The 18,864-nt window shown below is 39.0% G+C and overlaps 4 protein-coding genes across 5 annotated transcripts in view; 3 read left to right on the forward strand and 1 right to left on the reverse strand.

The window, feature by feature from the left end:
- LOC135338447 (uncharacterized) overlaps positions 1-4,410 on the reverse strand; it is a 19,905-nt gene extending 15,495 nt beyond the window's left edge. The window contains exons 1-2 of the mRNA XM_064534583.1: positions 4,268-4,410; positions 4,060-4,213 (exon numbers count right to left, since the gene is read on the reverse strand). The gene's annotated coding sequence lies outside the window, so the exon portion shown is untranslated. The remainder of the gene's footprint in view (positions 1-4,059; positions 4,214-4,267) is intronic.
- Positions 4,386-15,177, forward strand: LOC135338539 (protein TTE1956-like). 2 transcript variants are annotated; one of them, XM_064534710.1, is made up of 8 exons: positions 4,386-4,507; positions 6,106-6,194; positions 6,370-6,471; positions 6,753-6,860; positions 7,007-7,187; positions 7,266-7,396; positions 7,555-7,682; positions 15,132-15,177. In XM_064534710.1, exons 1-8 carry the CDS (start codon positions 4,411-4,413, stop codon positions 15,160-15,162), a joined length of 867 nt encoding a protein of 288 aa, XP_064390780.1. In that variant the 5' UTR covers positions 4,386-4,410; the 3' UTR covers positions 15,163-15,177. The 2 variants fall into 2 exon arrangements, with proteins under 2 accessions (XP_064390780.1, XP_064390779.1); XM_064534709.1 differs by lacking the exon at positions 15,132-15,177 and adding an exon at positions 8,563-13,635.
- On the forward strand, positions 10,728-13,635 carry LOC135338506 (uncharacterized). The gene has a single exon (XM_064534670.1). It carries the CDS (start codon positions 10,728-10,730, stop codon positions 12,054-12,056), a length of 1,329 nt encoding a protein of 442 aa, XP_064390740.1. The 3' UTR covers positions 12,057-13,635.
- A 2,022-nt stretch (positions 15,178-17,199) lies between the features above and the next one.
- Positions 17,200-18,503, forward strand: LOC135338519 (uncharacterized). The gene has a single exon (XM_064534692.1). It carries the CDS (start codon positions 17,265-17,267, stop codon positions 18,399-18,401), a length of 1,137 nt encoding a protein of 378 aa, XP_064390762.1. The 5' UTR covers positions 17,200-17,264; the 3' UTR covers positions 18,402-18,503.
- Positions 18,504-18,864: the final 361 nt, after the last annotated feature.

Raw genomic sequence — 18,864 nt, forward strand, 5'->3', positions numbered from 1 at the left:
ATTCTTACCTGTGTGCCCAACTGAACAGAAAAAGGAGAGGTTCTGATATACAGTGTGTAACACTGTTTGCTTCACTTAAAACACATCACTTAATTAATAAAGGATGCATCCTTGCAGTTTATACCCAATAATTATATAGAGATTATACAGTCAGCACATATCTATGGTATACGGGTCAGAGAGCCGGATTAGCAAGAGTTTCCTACTGTATTCAGGGCTTGTACATGAAACCGCGGTGTTTACTCCAGGAAACTAGAGCACTGAAGTGTTAACCCTCTGCTGTTGACATGAATAAATAGATCTATAAAAAGCAGAGGAGTAATTAAGAAGCAACAACTACAATTCTACCGTTTTAATAGTGACCTATATATATATATTGCTATAGGCAACATGTAAGTTTAGTTTTTGCTCGTTTTTATACGACAACAAAGCTTTTAACAATCGAAATCTGCCACTTTTATAACTTGTTGTGTGGAGGCTACACTGTTAAAACAGGGGTGTATATGTACACCCCAAAATGGGTACCACATACGCTTTAAAAACTACCCCCTAGGGTGTAAACTACATACTCAATATTTACACCTTTAAGGTGTATATATCTCTGTATAAGGTGTACTATAGGGTGTATAGTATGCATATAACCTGCATTCACATGATCACAGCTGTATCAAGTTAAAACACATCCACAAAACATCATAGCAGCACTAAAATGAGATTATAATTATACATGTGCCAAAGGGTTCAATTTTGTTCGTTGAGTCCAAAGAATACACTTAGCTCGCACGTTGGCTCTTGTTCAACATCACATAGAAAATACAGTCTGCACTGGTATGGCAAACAACAAGGTAGGTGCTCCCATTCGTTTTTCATTCACAAAGATCGTCTGAATTCTGCACAGAAAACAAAACACAAAGTCACAAGCATACAGTACATGGAGAATGTTAATTTTCACCGAACAAACTTTTGACGCATTCACATAATTATTATAAGAGCAACACATGCACAACCTTAAGGATCTACCTTATATACATTCGTACATGTACAAAATAGATAAGTCTTCAAAAACTCTTTAAATATTTGGATTGACGGGATACCTATGTGCGCATACATAGAAAAGTACAGTCAGCTATTTTATAAAAGCCAAATTGAAGCACGTAATAGCATTGTGCTAACCTTGATATCATCTGAAGAACCCTCGCTATCAATTTTTTCCCTTGTCGCCATCTCTAACCTGAATATGCAATAATCCATGAGTCCCAGTTCTCCATTAATGATTGATTGGACACTCACATCTTTTTCAATACTGACGATTGTCTTGAACTCGGTTCAAAACTATTGAATATAGGCCTGCATAGAGGAATCAGATGTGTACAGATCAGATAAACTTGCTAACGACAGGTAAGAATAGTCAAAGTCATAGATGGAAAATTAGTTTAGAACTTACCACTTCGTGAAGCTTCAAAGAAGGACAATTTATTCATAAGATCTGAGACCGCAACATAGATAGTTTGGTATAAGCTTCAATTTTGCTTACACCTCCTCTGCAATGCTCTAGTTTTTAGTACTGTTTCGGTTAGGGAGAGATTTGAAGAAGATCTAACGGCTAAAGTCCAAAGTTACAACAGAGTAAGAATTGTTAAGAAAATTTTCTCCAGAAAATTAGTTCCATTGCAATTGATTGTTATTTTTTTACAATCACCCCCATTTTAGTGTACATGTAAATGGATTTCTCACTATAAACATTAATTTTTGGGGAAGTATATTTGAATGAAAGCACCGCGGGTGCTGATGCCGCGGTGGAGGTGCCAAAGCTACATAACATAAAACTACTAATAGCTAGCTTTTATCATAGAACTGTTCTATCCATGCTTTTATACACACATTTATCATGATCAACATTTTTGCATGCAATCACAGGGAAACTCAAATAGTGGGTAATGATCGACCATGATTGTTGTTAAAAACGATCGATGCCAAAAGTTCAAGTCTAAATTAATGGCTGCAAGTCAGCAGAGCCTTGTAGCTCTTTTCTCACTCTTGAAGCTACCAATAGCTAGCGTTATAGTGCAGAGCTAACTACTCAGTACAGTAGTAACACTCGGTGAACAAGACTCTTCTGCAATGGCATTATTATGCCTCGAGGCGTAGCCGCACGAGGGATACGGTAAAGCTGACTGTGTGTGTGTCTGTCTGTGTGTGTGTGTGTGTATTCCAGCTATAACTGCTCAACGGTTACAATGCGACGAAAACTAACAGCTTCTATAGGCTTCTAGCCACGTTCTCTTGGATTTTGATTCGTGGATTAGCAAACTAAAGCTTCTTTCTCGAGTTATGGCTAGTTTGACTCACATTGAAGGCTGTTGCAGTCTCTTCAGAATCTTTCATAGCATCATCTGTCCGCACAAACTTTCTATTCAACATATGAGTTAGCCTTGCACTAAAGCGCTAGCTTTTTGTTAGCTACAATACTCAGAAAATATCTGTTAAAACAGCTAGCTAGCAGTACAGTAGCCATTTGTAAAATTGATCTCTTTGGACACACCCTTTAATTATTCCTGTGGATGTAATGCGCATGCGCGCTCATTCCCCATGTGTGAGAAAATAATATCCAAGATCCAGATCCAGATCCTCCTGGCAGAATCATCTTTGTCTTGAGGGCCTGGTAAGCCACAAAACACTACCATATAACAATATAGATAACAATATGCATGTACACAGGTCTTTTCTTCTTAGATATTATATACACTGAACTACAGATCCTGGAAGAATCAATTTTCTTCTTTCTTGATGTCCTGGTAAGCCACATAATACAAAAAATAATAACTTACAATAGATGCATGTAAATAAGTCTTTTCTTCTCAGTGACTTTATATAGATAAGCTAACTTTAATATAAAATTCATTATAGATAACACTCTAATACTTTTGAGCGAAAGCAAAAACATGGCGAGAGGCATTAGCACAGCGCCAGCTTGAACACTAGTTTATTCTAAGTAAGCAAAACTAAGCATAACTCGAGAACAAAGTTTTATTTTGCAAATCCACAAATAGCATGCCAAGAAAACATGACTAGAAGCCTATAGAAACTCTTACTTGCACTTCATTGATCCTTGAGCAGCTGAAATAGTCTACACACACACACACACACACACACACACACACACACACACACAAACACACTACCGTATACCTCGCTTGCGCATGCACACCGAGGCATAATAATGTTAAACCTTATTCATTCACCTATATAATGGTATCAGCACAACAATTGATGTTCCTATCTTAAGGTACGTACAACTACTCAAACATTTGTGGTATCAGTTTACTTGCTATAGACTGGATGCACTATACACAGATGTGCTTTTAGTAAAGTGTTCAGACAGATTCTTGTAAGCGATAGTTATTGAGATAATCGCATGTTGTCCTATTATTCACTGTGATTCGTACAGCGATTAATCGCGTATATCAATAATTACACGTCGTTAAGGCAGTAATTGCATGTCGTCATTAACGACGTGCAATTACTGCCTTGACGACCGCACGTTCGAATAACAGCCGCGGCTAATTTTTTCACTGAAACTGCAGCTAAAAATGTCCTTAAAACTCCATCACGAACGATTAACAATCAATAGTATGGCTACTCGTGCAATAAGGGATTAATAGCATGAGTAACAAGCAATGGCAAGGATACTAATTGCACGAGGCGTACTAATCGTATGATGTGCTATTAGTGACAGGAGAGTGTACAGCAATTAATCCCGTATCACATCCGATCCAGTAATTGCACGTTGTCATTGACAGCGTGCAATTACCTATCAAGTAATTGCACGCTGTCAATGACAATGTATAGTTTTCGAATAACGGCCACGGCCGAAAATATTAATAAAAACTGCAGAGAACTTCATGATGCACTCATTAACAAGCACTGGCAAGGTTAATAGAACTCGGCTATGTCTCGTGCAATTAGTATCCTTGCCATTGCTTGTTACTCGTGCTATAATAATACCATAAATTATTGCACTCTTAGCGCATACTAGTGATTATCCTTATATGCACCTACCATGTATGGTAAAATTTTGGTCACATGAACGTCTCAGTGACTCAGGCAAATTTCTTCTTTGTTCCCATTTGACCAGATGTACGTGGCAGTGTTGGCAAGACATGGCAAAATTTTCTATCTTTCCTTCTCGTCCATGACAACCGACAACCTGCACCTACATGGGTAGATCTAAGTAAAGGTGGTAAATCTTGATACCAAAATGCCTGACCTCTTTTGCCACAAAGCTCAAAGCTAGATTTGGGATAAATGAGCCCCACCCTAGCCCTTCCTCTATCCATCCATTCCAGGTCTAGATGCAAATATTCATTTGTAAAATTGTTGACCATTACCTTTGTTGCAGTATTTTATGCAATGAAGACTGATGTTGCTATTCTGTTTGTGATTGTTTTTTTCTTAAAACAGGGTCTTGTTAGACCAGAAATAATTGGTGCAGTTGTCCTACCACATGGTGAGTAGAATATCTAATATCAGTTATGAAAACATTTTATAATCATGACTTTTTTATAAAGCACCGTACCGGTACTGTAAAAACTCGATTTGAATAGAGGGCACCTTAAATCGAGGTTTTACGGTATACCGCGTACCGTAGTACCTCAAGGCTCGATTTAAGGCGACACTTTTTAATCACAATTCCAGAGGTCGCTTCTTATAGAAGTTAAAAAATTATTTTGAAGTCCTGGTGTCGCATATTTAGAGAGTTGCGTCTAATTAGAGGTAACTCCACCTAGTCTATTTGCCTCGATTTCAGGCCACATAAAGGGTCGTCTTGAATCAAACTCTTACGGTAGATCTACTTGATACAGCGCTAAAACAAAATTCCACTTTCTGGTGCATTTTTAGAAATCCAAAAATCGCGTTCAATCTGAGCTGGCACTTAATCATGTAGGCACTGCAATCTCTTAGTACGTGTCAAAACACCATGACTGTGTACATTCCGTCACGCTTTATCAGTCTCACAAACGGTGCCATGTACTGCACGGCCATCATAACATAAATGTCACAGACAGCACACAAAATTTACTAAATCAGGACACACCGATGTAGTAAAGTGTGAAATCGCTTTAATTAGCGTGAGCCCAATTTTTTTCAGATTTCAACAGCTATAATTATTCAGTCTATATGTAGACTTTCACCAAGGTTAGCATTAGATGGGCGTGGCCTGTCTATATATACAATGTAGGCTATTGTCAGCTTTCACTTTGTTCAAACGATTGTCATCTACACTGTTGCAAATCTTTTGTTAATATAGCAGGCTACGGGTAGCTATCAGAATGCTATTAGATGGCTAGAAACCTTCTATATCTACTTTCTTTAATCCACTTCCGTTTGTTGTGACGTTATTGTTTTACTGAGCATATATGATGTTATCTAAAGCCCCCAGATACCGGGTGAGATTAGCGCATGCGCAAGATCTGCCTTGGCATGCTTTTTTATGAGCGTCATAATAATTAGCAAACATAGCGCTTTTTAGAAATTGCGTTCAGTCTGAGTTGGCGCTTAAATTATGGTACCGCTGTAATTAGTATCAGGCGGCAAAATTATACTGCATGCTAAAGGTTTGATGTTGCTGCAAGACTATAGATCTTGATCATGCATGGTAGTCTAGCAGTCTTATACTGTAGTTAGTGTAAACACAGCACCACTATAATTTTAATGTGAGATTCTAAAAGAAAAAGAAGAGCCAACTGTTCACAGATGCAAATTTTGTGTGGTTCTTATATAAAAAGGTGTGTTTGTGATGCCAAGGCAATCGCTTTGGAATTTTTATGAGGACGCATTCAATGCTATAGCTGCAATACTGTACATGTATTACTGTCTAGATGTAACTGTAAAAACGATCGACCTAGCTGCGAGAGAGATTGCACTTTACTCTAGACTAGCCATAGCTATCATAATTTAAGCGCCAACTAGGAATGACAATTTTTGGGGCTAGAAAAAGCTCTTACGCCACTTGAGAATTTTTGGAGCGCTGCAATTATATCAGTCAACTATGATGATCTAGTTAATAAAAGACTGAAAGTCGATCGGCTTCTCGTTCACATGCAGGTGGAATAGCACTTGACCCCTCTCATTTCAAAACCACCAACAAGACTTCTCTGGCTCAAGCATGGGAGATTCACAATGCTTGTATGAAAGTAAGTTTAGAAATTACTGATATAGACTATAAATTATAGATATTCATCGGTAGTTATATAGGGCTCTTAATGTTCGTCAAAGGACACTACATAATATTAAATAATGTTATAACGATGATAATTATTATAATCGTCAACATAACTAGATCTCACCCTGCTGACGTATAATATTTAGGCTGGCAAGCTGATAGAGGGGCTAAAGCCAGACCTCATCCTACTGAGCACCCCTCATGGAGTGGCTGACCAGACTAACTTCCAGTTCTATCTTAACTCAAAGGTACTCACTAATATAGTTTTTTTCATCTATTTCATGTACGTAACGAGAGCTTGATGATTCAGTATAGTGTATAGGGATACCAAGACAGTGTCAAATTCTCAAATGAAAATCATGAACGATTGGGATTTGTAATCAAACTTTTACTGTGTTGTATATAATCAGCTTGTGCACAATATATTATTGTTAGGCTGTGCATTTATGGTGTTACAGTAGGTAGCGATACGTAATTATGTCACAAGTTGTTTTGCCTTCTCTATTGATTGCCACGTATGTGTGTGTAGGGTTTTGGGAGCACCGATACTGACAACTGTGCTTGTCCCCCTTGCTGTTACAACGTCTCTGTTGACTTGGATCAAAATGTCTCCAAGGACCTCGTTATTGAATTGAAGGTACTTATTTACGACTATCTATAACATCTCCTATCAACAAGGTATTGTTATAAGGAGTTTTTATACGCTCAGAATATCAGTATCTTTGATCGTTTAAACCCTAAACCTATAATCCATGAATTCAGATTTATTTCTTGGTGCTATAGGCTATGAGTCGTAATGTGAGTGGTCTGGTAGGGTTTGGAGATGCTGTCCCCTTTCCTCTTGCCTGGGGGGAGGTCATTCCCCTGCACTTCCTGTTGGGTGGAGCCAGAGTGGTGGTGCTCTCTCAGCCCAACAGGAGGTACACGGACAGTGTACAAATGATTCCTGAGCTGCTAGAGATGGGTGAGTACGTGACAATGCCTCGATGAGATTCTTAAACATGTTTTCACACTCTATATCCCTACATGATTGTATATATAGGGACGTCACTGTTCAGTGTACTTGAGTCGTCAAACCTGAAAGTGGTGGTAGCCATCAGTGCTGACCTGGCACATACTCATGACCACAATGGACCCTATGGCTATTCAAATGCCTCCCAGCCATTCGATGATGTGAGTATTCTATCATACACTAGCTTTACCAGGTAACTATGCATACTGGTACACCTAAGCACACACAGAATTTCATTGGATACTTTTTGTGTTTCGCTGCTAACATAACTAGTTATTGCTATGGTACGGCGTAGTCTATTTATTATTTGTTTATTCAGGCCCTAGGAAAGTGGGCGGAATCGCTTGATTCCCAGGCTCTTTTGCACACTGCTGCTAGTCTGGTGGATCGCGCCTTGTCCTGTGGATTCACTGGTTTGGTTATGCTACACGGACTCATGGAAAGCATGTGAGTGTGTACAGTACCAAGGGCGTATAAAGGAGAAAAGGGCATGCAACAGTTTGCGAGCCAAAACCAAAGTGGGCGATGGAAAAGAACAGTAATATCTATTTAGTATATATCCTGTCTATATATAATTATGGCTTTAAAATTGGTTCTTCTTCTTTATACGCCCTTGACAGTACATAATTATTTGCTCATTTAATTTGCATCACTATATAAGGTCAGGGTGTCATACAAGGGGGTGGGGGGATTTGCATTTAGGTACTAGTTGTGACAAGAACGCAAAGGCAACCCAAAACTCACCAGAATACACCCAAGACCATCACCGACTCAACATTTCCGCATGTCCCCCTGGGTCGGCGATGTTGCACACACTAACAGGGTATCAAAATACACCTTTTTTTAGCAAAATGTTCTGGTGATCGACTTTTAGACACCCCTTTCAGAATTCCTGGATCCACCCCTGCAGGTGTCTTTATTTCCCCCTTTACTTCAAAATCCTGTATTTTTGGTATGTAACATTGGCTTATGCACCAATCCCACAAACATTATTCCAACATTGAATAAAGTATTTGGAGAAAACCAATGCAGTTATAATTATACCATCTATACCGTATAGCGTGTAATTTTCGTGGGGAAAAATATTCGTGTTTTCGTGGTTGGAGGTCTGACCACGAATATTTTACCCATGAATGAAGCGACCTTGCCTACCTTTACCTGCAGTGCAAGCTCCAACCACGAAAATATTACCCACGAAATGTCTCGATCAATATTGCTGAACCACGAATATTTTGTCCCCCGAAAATTACCCGCTATACGGTACATTGTAGACTAGTTATCGATAAACGTCTTTTACACTTGTACATGCACACACGCTAAAACACAGAGGTTTAAAGTTCTGGACTTCTGAACTATTAGTCAATCACCATCCAAGTTATTATGGTATGATAGTAGCAACATTTCTAAAGACAGTACTAAATAATTAGTTGTTGTTGTGATTGACTATGTGCATGTGTTAAGTGCACGTTGCCATTTAGTGCAAGTTGTATGTGCAGATACCACCACAATTCACCGTTATATAATAACACATTTCTATTTTTCTATTGTAGAATGTAATGTGAGAATCTAAGTATAACTGTGACACCAGAATAATTGGCAGTCAATAGATTATCAATACAACAACCGTCTTAGAGTAACAGTCATGTATTCGCCACAGTTAATTGTGCATGGTTATAATCCATGTCAGTTAGACCACCTCAGCAGTTCTGTACTACATTGTACCTTGCAAGGGTTTGTACGCCCTTGATTGTACATTTAGATCATTCGTGCGTGATGCCACTCTCACACTCACTCCCACACTTCAAGGCAATTTGGGTATGTGTAATTAAATCACACCCCATAATTCTTGAACTAGCATTACAGTATGGTACGTCTATAATTACAGTAAACTCTCGCTGTACGGTCACCTCGATATACAAGTCGTTTCGTTTGGTAGCTTGATCTTTACTGCACAAAACTCACCCTTAAAAAGCGGTGCTATTCTGTATACCAGCCAGTTTTGGCTGCCCCATAGCCTCGTTCCCAGTACAAGAGCCGATTTGTCTTTAAAATAACGCTAGGGCGACAACTAGGCCTGGTATTAATTGTATGTGGGCGTGGTTGGAAGTTGATGGGTGTAGCCGAAAACTGTATTGTAAAAACATGAGATAAAACCGAAATTTATGATACTGTATACTCCTATAGTCCATGCACGTATGCTAGTATTAAATAGTCTGGGTTCATGTGCATGGTCTATCAATATTTTTTAGTGTGCTGCTTTCAGTGAGCTCGTGCTCATCAGCTAAGAGTAGTACGATGGATGATCATGGGGGCTGGAGGGAAAATAGAGCTTCCTATAAAATTTAAGTGTACCATAAATATTTACTGAAACTCATATGCAGTCATGGTCCACACAACACCAGCCAGCATGAGCAAATGCCGTAACGTCAATACTATTAAACAAGGATTGTACTGTGTCTATAGCTTAGTAAAATTTCCAATGGTGAGAAGGGAGTTTATATTGGCTCACCTTGACTTGCAACACTCTAAGATACCAGAGATCTATGCCTAGAGTCTTATGGTGTATCTAAATTTCCCAGAACTGGTCCTATCAACCTTGTAGTCAATTCATATTAGTTATAGGTCATAAATACGTCTATAATTACAGTAAACTCTATTGTAATCATGTCATTCAAAGGGTAGCGACTGGCCTATTCTTTTGTGAGAGTGATGCTTCGCACAAGATAGCGCATACGTAACTCGACTCCCAAACATTTGCACACGGACATGGGTAATTACGGTAGCTTTTACGGAGTAAGTGTTTTTACGTACACCTTTAGTGTTGTTCACTCAGGAATTCGCTCGTTTGAGTGAATACCTAAGCGAATTCTAGATACAATCATACTAGGCGTTGTTGACCTAGCGTATTTTAGAGACAAATTGGCCTGGGAACGAGGCTATAGCTGCCCCACAAACTTAATACGTTGCGTTTTGGGAGAGCATTAATTCATTATCCTCGAGACAGAACTGTAAATTAGTTTAGATTCGAGGTAGGGACCGCTATTTAGCTGCGGCTACTTTCTAAAATACAACCACCTCGCTATATATTTCGGCCAAGCTGTACTATCCTAAGGGTAACCGGATTATAATTTGAGTCTACTGTATATGCAGTATAGTTATAACCAGGAGTGCATGAATATAACATAACAACTCAGTTGGATGAATGGGCCTGTAGCCGCCTGTTTAATATTGTTGCTTCCCACTTTATACATAAAATTGCCAAACCCTGTAAATCTACATGCATGCATTTAATAACTACAGGTAAATACTGTATTATAGCTGATCATAGTAGTTACACAGCATAATTATACCGTGATGTAATTGTATTCATTGCATAGAGTCTATAGGTCTACTAGGTGTCTACACTATTGATAGCTAGTAAAATTTCGCAATCCTTTCCTAGCACCAACTTTTGTATCCGACACTGCAAATAGAGCAACAACACTATACAAAATGGCTATGCCCCTGGTCACCCTGCCTGATGCTGAGGAGGGTCCTATCACTGTAACAACACCCATTGCCGACATCATTCCAAAGATCGCAGCAAGCAGTAAATGGAGAATCCTTGTGTATGGTATTAATGAGTCTGGTCAACAAGAGGCAAATGAGCCCCATATGCATCTCCTGAGTGGTATTCTTGGGAAAAAAATCACTCCTGAGGAGCTAACCTTTCCGAATTTTCACTTTCCAAGCAATGGTGTTACGGTGACAGTCCATATAGGATCTCATTCTGATTGCAAAATATCTCATGACAAAGTTAATTTGATGGTGTACTTCATCTCTGTGAATAGAAAAATCGTCAACCACTCCCATGTAGTTAAAATAGGAGAGATCACGACTGCACGCGGAGCTATGGTCTGGAAGCACTCTGTTATTGTGTTTACTGGTGTTGATGTCATTGCTGACGCGTATGCACTAAAGACTGGAGATGTAGCTACACGATTGGAGGGAATACTGGACTCTTGGACCACTACAGTTCAACAAGCTCTTGACTCAGCAATTGCAAACGAAGAAGTAGGTATCAAACCAGAAGAAGTGTTGTTACGACCAGCAGGACGACAAAATCAGCTCGATCTACCAATTCCACATACACAATGGTTTTCACTTCTTTGGTTAGGATGCTTTCTGTCATCTAAAGTCAACTCAACACCTGCCATTCTAAAGGTGGCTCAAGGCAGGATAGCAAACATCGTGACGGATAGTGACATAGACCAGTTACAGCTGTTCGAGCAACATATTCAAGTCAAAGAAAATAGTATACAGCTCCCCCAGAATAAGAGAATCGATCTCGGTTCAGCTATTGCCGGTGCTGCTGTTGTTGGAGCCACAATCGGTGCTGTTATCGGTACATTGGCAATTGGTGTTCCTTTGTTTGGAGTAGCTGCTGGTACTGGGCTTGTACTGGGAGCAGTTATTGGAGGAGGATTTGAAGTTAGCATTGCAGGTGCTGCTCTGGGTGGGAACTACAAGGTAGCAAAGGATAAGCAGATGGAAAAAATTGATGCTTCTGAGCTGAAGCTCTATTACGCTGAGCTTCTATCTCGAATTCCAAAAATGAGTGCGTATCTGACAACATGGGCTGAAAAACAACTCAATTACAAGATCGTTGTTACTGGTGTGAAAGGTGAAGGTGTTTCCACAGTAGCAGCTGCACTTATAGGTAAACCACCCAGAGAAAGTGGCTCAGGTCTTCTTTATCTGCAGCAAATTATCCGTATGAAAGCAAATCTGCTCGTTTATGATTTCCAGGGGTTTTCCAAAAGTGGGAGGCAAGCAACTTAAGGCAAAAGAGTTTCAAAACAACAAAAATACTCACCTGCTAGTATTTTGTATACCAATGACATCACCAAAAGAGGATTTTGTGTATTCTCCACATGTCAAGTACTTGGAGCGGCTGTGTGAAGTCAATGACAAGATTCTATGCAACACAGTTATTGCTCTCACTCATGCAAACGAGATGAGGGCTGAAATGAACAAGCGAAACGATTTGTCACAAACAAGCCTCCACCAGTTTTTCCATGATGAGCTCAGAAGATGGAAGCTGCAAATATCCATGGTACTTGAAAAATACATTCATATCGACAGTGAAATCCCAAAAAAAAATCCCAGTAGTTCCAGTTGGAAATTCGAAGCAAGTGATCGATCTATCCGATGACGAAACTCCTTCCCCAGCCACCCAGTACCATTGGCTTTCTGAGATGCTTCTCCTCGCAATGCCAGCAACAAAAGCAGAAGGATTGCCTGCTCTTATTGAAGCTAATCAACAACGAATTAGTAGCAGACTATGTCATTATCCAGATATAATGCTCCCGAACTAATCATCAAAGCCAAATGCTCAATGTTTTCAAAGGCTGGGGTACAAGATAAGAAACAGCCAGGAGAGGCGATCGGTATCATCCTAGGAGTTAAAGAATTAGAACCGGATCAAACAGAGTAAATTGACTCAGTTTTTAGCCTAGTATTCCATGCATGCGTGATAATAATTATAATGAGTGCAGTTTTAAAATCCATTTGTGCCTATAATGAATTAATAAAATTCTAGCATCAAACTTAATTATTTTGATGATGCTATTCACCATCCTGTTTACCTGTGCATATAATATACCCATAGACAAAGCACATTGTAGTCAAAGTGTACACCTGTGCATATGTACCTACTGTACACAAAGCAAGAAAACCTCTTCACTATCACGTTTAGAATTCATTACCTGTTACACCTACAGTACATCCAGTCTAGAGAGTTTAATACCAAAATAGATGAGTAATTGTACTTACAACTAAGATCTAAGAAATTGTGCTGATACCGAATAAGCTACAACATTATTCAAAAATAATTATTTTCCAAAGTTGCTGTAGTGGAAAATCATTTTAGGTGAAAATGAGGGTGATTGTAAAAAAAATGTGTGTAACATCAATAATTATCTCCAGAAATACCGTATAATGTGGTTAGTAAGTGCATGCGCCTATAGGGAAAAAAGCAAGCCTCTATGCACCTATTAACCAGATGCACTTATAGAGGTTAACCACGCCCATGACGTTTCAATAAAGCAAATCTCCATTAGCTGGCTCGATCGTTGTCTAGTCATATCAGCAGTAACACAACTAGTGAAAGAGACTAATTAACATGTCTATTAGTTATGTGTTTTAGAACACTTATATAGACTTGGTTGTTTAGTTACCATGGTTTGTGTTATGGATAGTTAATGATCTCTGTACAGTTTCCTGGAGCAGAGCCTCCCTTAGTCTTTTGTTCTGTACAATAGTTCTTTGTTGTAAAGAGGCCCTGCGCGTCTCTCTGTACTACACCCTGCATGCATGTTCAGTTCTGTCAGTTGTTCTCGTTGTTCTCATTGTTCTCTAATTGTTGTGTGAAGCTAAACTAAACTCGAAGATATGCGCTGCACCGCTGCTTGTTAAATACTCTTGCCAACAATATCTATAAAGAAGTTTGGAGACCAGTTGTTGGGCAGAGAACTGTGCGGAAAACTATGCGCCTTCTATCGATCAACTCTTGGTCTGCTGACCAGTATGCGCCTATTAGTTGATGTGCGCTTATTAACCAGATTATACAATAAAGTGCTTCTGGACAAAATTTCCTTAGTTTTATTCAAGCTTAATTTTTGGACCTTAGCCGTAAGATCTTCTTCAAATCTCTTTCTAACCGAAACGGCACTAAAAACTAGCAATTTTTAGCACTGTGGAGGATGTGTAGATATTTAAGCAACATTGAACTTTTCATAAGATAGCCAAACTATCTATAGATGTTGTGATAAAGTTCCAAACCTTAGCCGGAAACCGTTGGCCTTTTCTCTCCCTAACCGATTACTATAACAATGAAAGCACGGCGGGTGCTGATGCCTCGGTGGAGGTGCCAAAGCTACATAACATAAAGCTACTAATAGCTAGCTTTTATACACACATTTATTATAATTTTTATCATGATGAACATTTTTAATTTTGCATGCAGAATCCAGAATCCAGAATCACAGGGAAACTCAAAGAGTGGGTAATGATCGACCATGATTGTTGTTAAAACGATCAATGCCAAAAGTTCAATGGCTGCACGTCAGCAGAGCTTTGCAGCTCTCTTCTCACTCTTGCAGCTAGCGTTCTAGTGCAGAGCTAACTAGTAAGTAGAGTAGCAACACTCGGTGAACAAGTTTTGCTACGGACTCTTCTAATTAATCACGAATGTTTGATGCTTGCAAAACATTCTAGTAATATGGTAAGCAAAACTAGGCATAACTCGAGAACGAAGCATTACTGCCTGCAGTTGGAAATGATCAACAATTTTGAAACAAACTAACCATAAATGTCAATTGTTGATCATTTTCAACTGCAGGCGGTATTTTACCGAGCGACGTATTGCAATTATCAAGCAATGTATTAAAATGATCGAGCGATGTAACTCTATATTTATCCAGCGATGTACATATTAAATATTTTATCTAAGAATGCAACTCTATACATCCAGCGATGATAAGTCATTCATTGAGCAATGAATATGAGTTTAGAGTTAGTTCATAGGGTTCGAAGGTTATTTTATTCCGCAGCCTTTAATCAGAGTACATATGCGCATGCATAGACAGAGACTAGACATTCGTGACTGAAATAATAATTATGTTCCTCTATACAGAAGATGAGGATTTAACAATGGTTAGGGGTTTAGGAGCAAGCAGGTTCTGAGAGCCCTGCCCTAACACTTTTTTTGCATTGCATGGCATGTCCACCCTCGTCATTCTATCTTGCTGCTGAATGCATGCATAGGGTGTGTAGAACAGTATATATATCTATAGATATGTATAATTAAGATATAACATATGTATGTAAGATGTAAGATATGTATATCTAATGTAGATTTGTGGGAAAAACAAGAATGACAGCTTGAGTAACTTCTGGGTGCCAGGCCAAGTGGAACCAGCCACCCCTGCCACAGTGCCCCCACCAGGTAGGGAGCAATCCTTTCGCCTTCTTCATGCTTATTTCAGTCACAAGTGTCTCTAAAATTACTGCCCATGCATGTGCATGCGTACTTTGATTAAAGACGGTGGCATAAAATAACCTTTGAACCCAACTCATATTCATTGCTGGATGTATAGAGTGTATCCCTGGATAAATATGTTTTTGAAACAGAGAAAACTATGACAAGGTTATGACAACATTATGAGCTCAACACAAAATTGACATAACATGCATGGTTGCCCTCATAACAGGAAAACAGTCAGGACAAAAACATGCATGACCTCTAGTTGATACAGCCCACATTTAGAACATGCATGCAGCATAACAGCAACAAACAGTAGCAAAGTCAACAGTCACTGAAAACGTGCAAAATGGCACAGAGAGACTCTTAGGATACCAGATCGTCAGCTGCAGCTGTATCTATATGAGTACACAATCTTCGTATTGTTTTTAATTCCATTGATTATGGGGGGAGGGATATACGGCAGTCAGCTATTCGACTCCATTGATATCGAAGCATATATCAACCCGCCCAAGGCTCAGAGAAATACTGGTGAGCAGTCTCAGAACGATCAAACAGTGGAAAACCAAAACGAAATTAAGGCTACAAGATGTTAATGACTTAAATCGTGTTACTGATGAAAAAATATCTCTTTGGAATTTTTAGTTTTACTTCAGCTGTAGTTTTCACATACTCTATAATAATTATATGTATATCAATATGGGTTAATTTGTTAGCCAGTGCCATCCACTTCAGGCATAGTACAAGGAGGTTAGGGTGGGTACAGGCAAATATTAAATTATCCAACTATATACACGGTATAGCTAAATAGCTCGAGAGCCCTCAGAAGAAATGTTCGCAGTTCAATGCCAAGAAACCACATCCACCAATTATAACTTTGCCAGGGTTTCATCTAGTGGGGGGACGGGCGGGGGGAAGCTTCCCCCCCAGAATGCTCAGCTTCCCCCCAAAAGAGAGGGGAAAATAGGGGGAGAGAGAGAGGGAGAGAAAGAGAGAAAGGGGTACTATACCCAACATTATCTAGACACGGTCTTTTGCTACTAATACATGTAGATGATTGGTCATCACCTAGTCTTACCACAAATCTATCCATTGCTTTTGTATATAATAATTAGTATAATCACATGTGGTTTCTAAAGTGTTCTATAGATACGGTCCAATTTCAAACCAGCATACCAAGTTACATGTAAAATACAGGTTCTACTAGCTTGATCCTCTATAATTATAATCACAAGAGAAATCGATTCCATGAGTTTTAAATCGCATTCTATAATTATAATGACTAATGTTCTGCAACAAACATATGTAAATGTTATTTGTTCAAACATGTATTATAATTGTAAGTGCACTAACTGTCACATATAATTATTAAGTTCAGCAATAATTAGTATGGTATACAACTGCACTGTCAATCCTATATGTCCTACTGGTTGAACTAGTCCACATAAACATAATTAAAAACTTTCAAGCGTATAAATGTTTGCGGTTTTCGCTGATTAAGCATGTAGAAAATTTCTATTCACAAATTTAAATCGCATGTATGCTATTGCATGAAAATTAATCTGCAAAAACCTTAGGCTACGGTCATTCCGCGAAAGTTTATACCTCGAAATACCCACTATACGGTATCTGATTCCTGCAGCATTATAATTATACTATGATACTATTCATCTGTGTACACCTGTGCATACCTACGACAAAGCAAGAAAAACAAACATTGTCAAATTCATTATCTGTTATACCTCCAACATAGTATGTAAATATCGTTATATTTTTGCCAGCGGTATACATGCATGGCATCACTATTATAGTGTAAATCATATAGCTGTGCCAAATGCTCCAAAGTTGACATCACATGAATGGTTGCCCTAGGTAACAGGAAAACAGTAAGGACAAAAACATACATGACCTCTAGTTAATATATACAGCCCACATTTAGAACAGTTACATGCATGCAGCACTCTTGATAACATCTGCAAAGTCAACAGTCACTGAAAACGTGCAAAATGGCAGAAACCATACAGAAAGACTATTCCTACTACAGAAGGTGGACGTATGAGTTTCCAATTGGTATCCTAACAGCAATTCTCATTGTTGGATTGATTTCTATTATCTTGACATCTATTTGCAGAAAAGTACTGCCAAAATGGACAAAGAAGTCGTATGTCTATCCATGGCAGATTCGTTTCTTTCTCGATGGTTTTCGAGACGCAATGCTCCGTACAACCAACTTCCTACTCTTTGAGTTTGAACACGAGAAAGCAGTTGAGAAACACGAGTACCGACTGTATGGAATCCAAGTTCACCTCTATGTACTACAGTATCTCTTCATTGTTCTCCTGACTATCTTGTCTTTTTGCGTACTTACATTCTGGAACAACTTCCTGGCTGAATCTACTGTGGACAGCTGTGATTCGCTATATGACTGCTTTCCAATACACCGAGCAAACCAGACACCTATTTCAATACCTGCAATTACAAACTGTGATGACTTCTCGATCAACGAAAACACTACAGTACTCTGCTACCGATTGGTGTACAGGTACTCTGAAGGACTTGGAGAGGCTGGTGGGTTTCTGTTCTCCATGCAAGTGATAACAAACCTACTCATCTATTGCGTTGTCAGAATGGTTAGAGCAATGCTCAAGATAACGAAAATAGCACTCCGTCGAAAAATTTCTCAGTCAAACGATCAAAAGCTGGACAAAAAAAGGGTTTTCTGTATCTCTATTATTTCTAAAGTTTTAGTTGTATCGATTGTAGTGGTATTGTATTCATTGATCTTTGTACTGTGTCCGTTATGGCTACTTTTAGACAGGCAAGACTTCGAGGAAACTCTTAGGACACCAGATCGTCAGCTGCAGCTGTATCTGTACGAGTACACAATCTTCGTATTGTTTTTAATCCCATGTATTGTGGGGGTAGGGATATACAGCAGTCAGCTATTCGACTCCATTGATGTCGAAGCATATATCAACCCGCCCGAGGTTCAGAGAAATACTGGTGAGCAGCCTCAGAACGATCAAACAGCGGAAAGCCAAAACAAGATTAAGGCTCAGAGAAATACTCAGTCTCAGAACGATCAAACAGTGGAAAACCAAAACAAGATTAAGGCTCAGGGAAATACTGGTGAGCAGTCTTAGAACGATCAAACAGTGAAAAACCAAAACAAGATTAAGACTACAAGATGTTAATGACTTAAATCGTTTACTGATGAAAAAATATCTTTAGAATTTTTAGTTTTACTTCAGCTGTAGTTTTCACATGCATGCATGCTGTCTGGCCATCATACATGCATACTCTATAATAATTACATGTATATCAATATAGGTTAATTTGTTAGCCAGTGCCATCCACTTCAGGCATAGTACAAGGAGGGAAATTTTTTAGGGTGGGTACAGGCAAATATTAAATTATCGCGAATATTCAACTATATACACGGTATAGCTAAATAGCTCGAGAGCCCTCAGAAGAAATGTTTGCAGTTCAATTTCAAGAAACCATATCCACCAATTATAACTTTGCCAGGGTTTCATCTAGTGGGGGACGGGCGGGGGGGAAGCTTCCCCCCCAGAATGCTCAGCTTCCCCCCAAAAGAGAGGGGAA

Source organism: Halichondria panicea, chromosome 1, assembly GCF_963675165.1.
Source record: "Halichondria panicea chromosome 1, odHalPani1.1, whole genome shotgun sequence".
Lineage (NCBI taxonomy): Eukaryota > Metazoa > Porifera > Demospongiae > Suberitida > Halichondriidae > Halichondria > Halichondria panicea.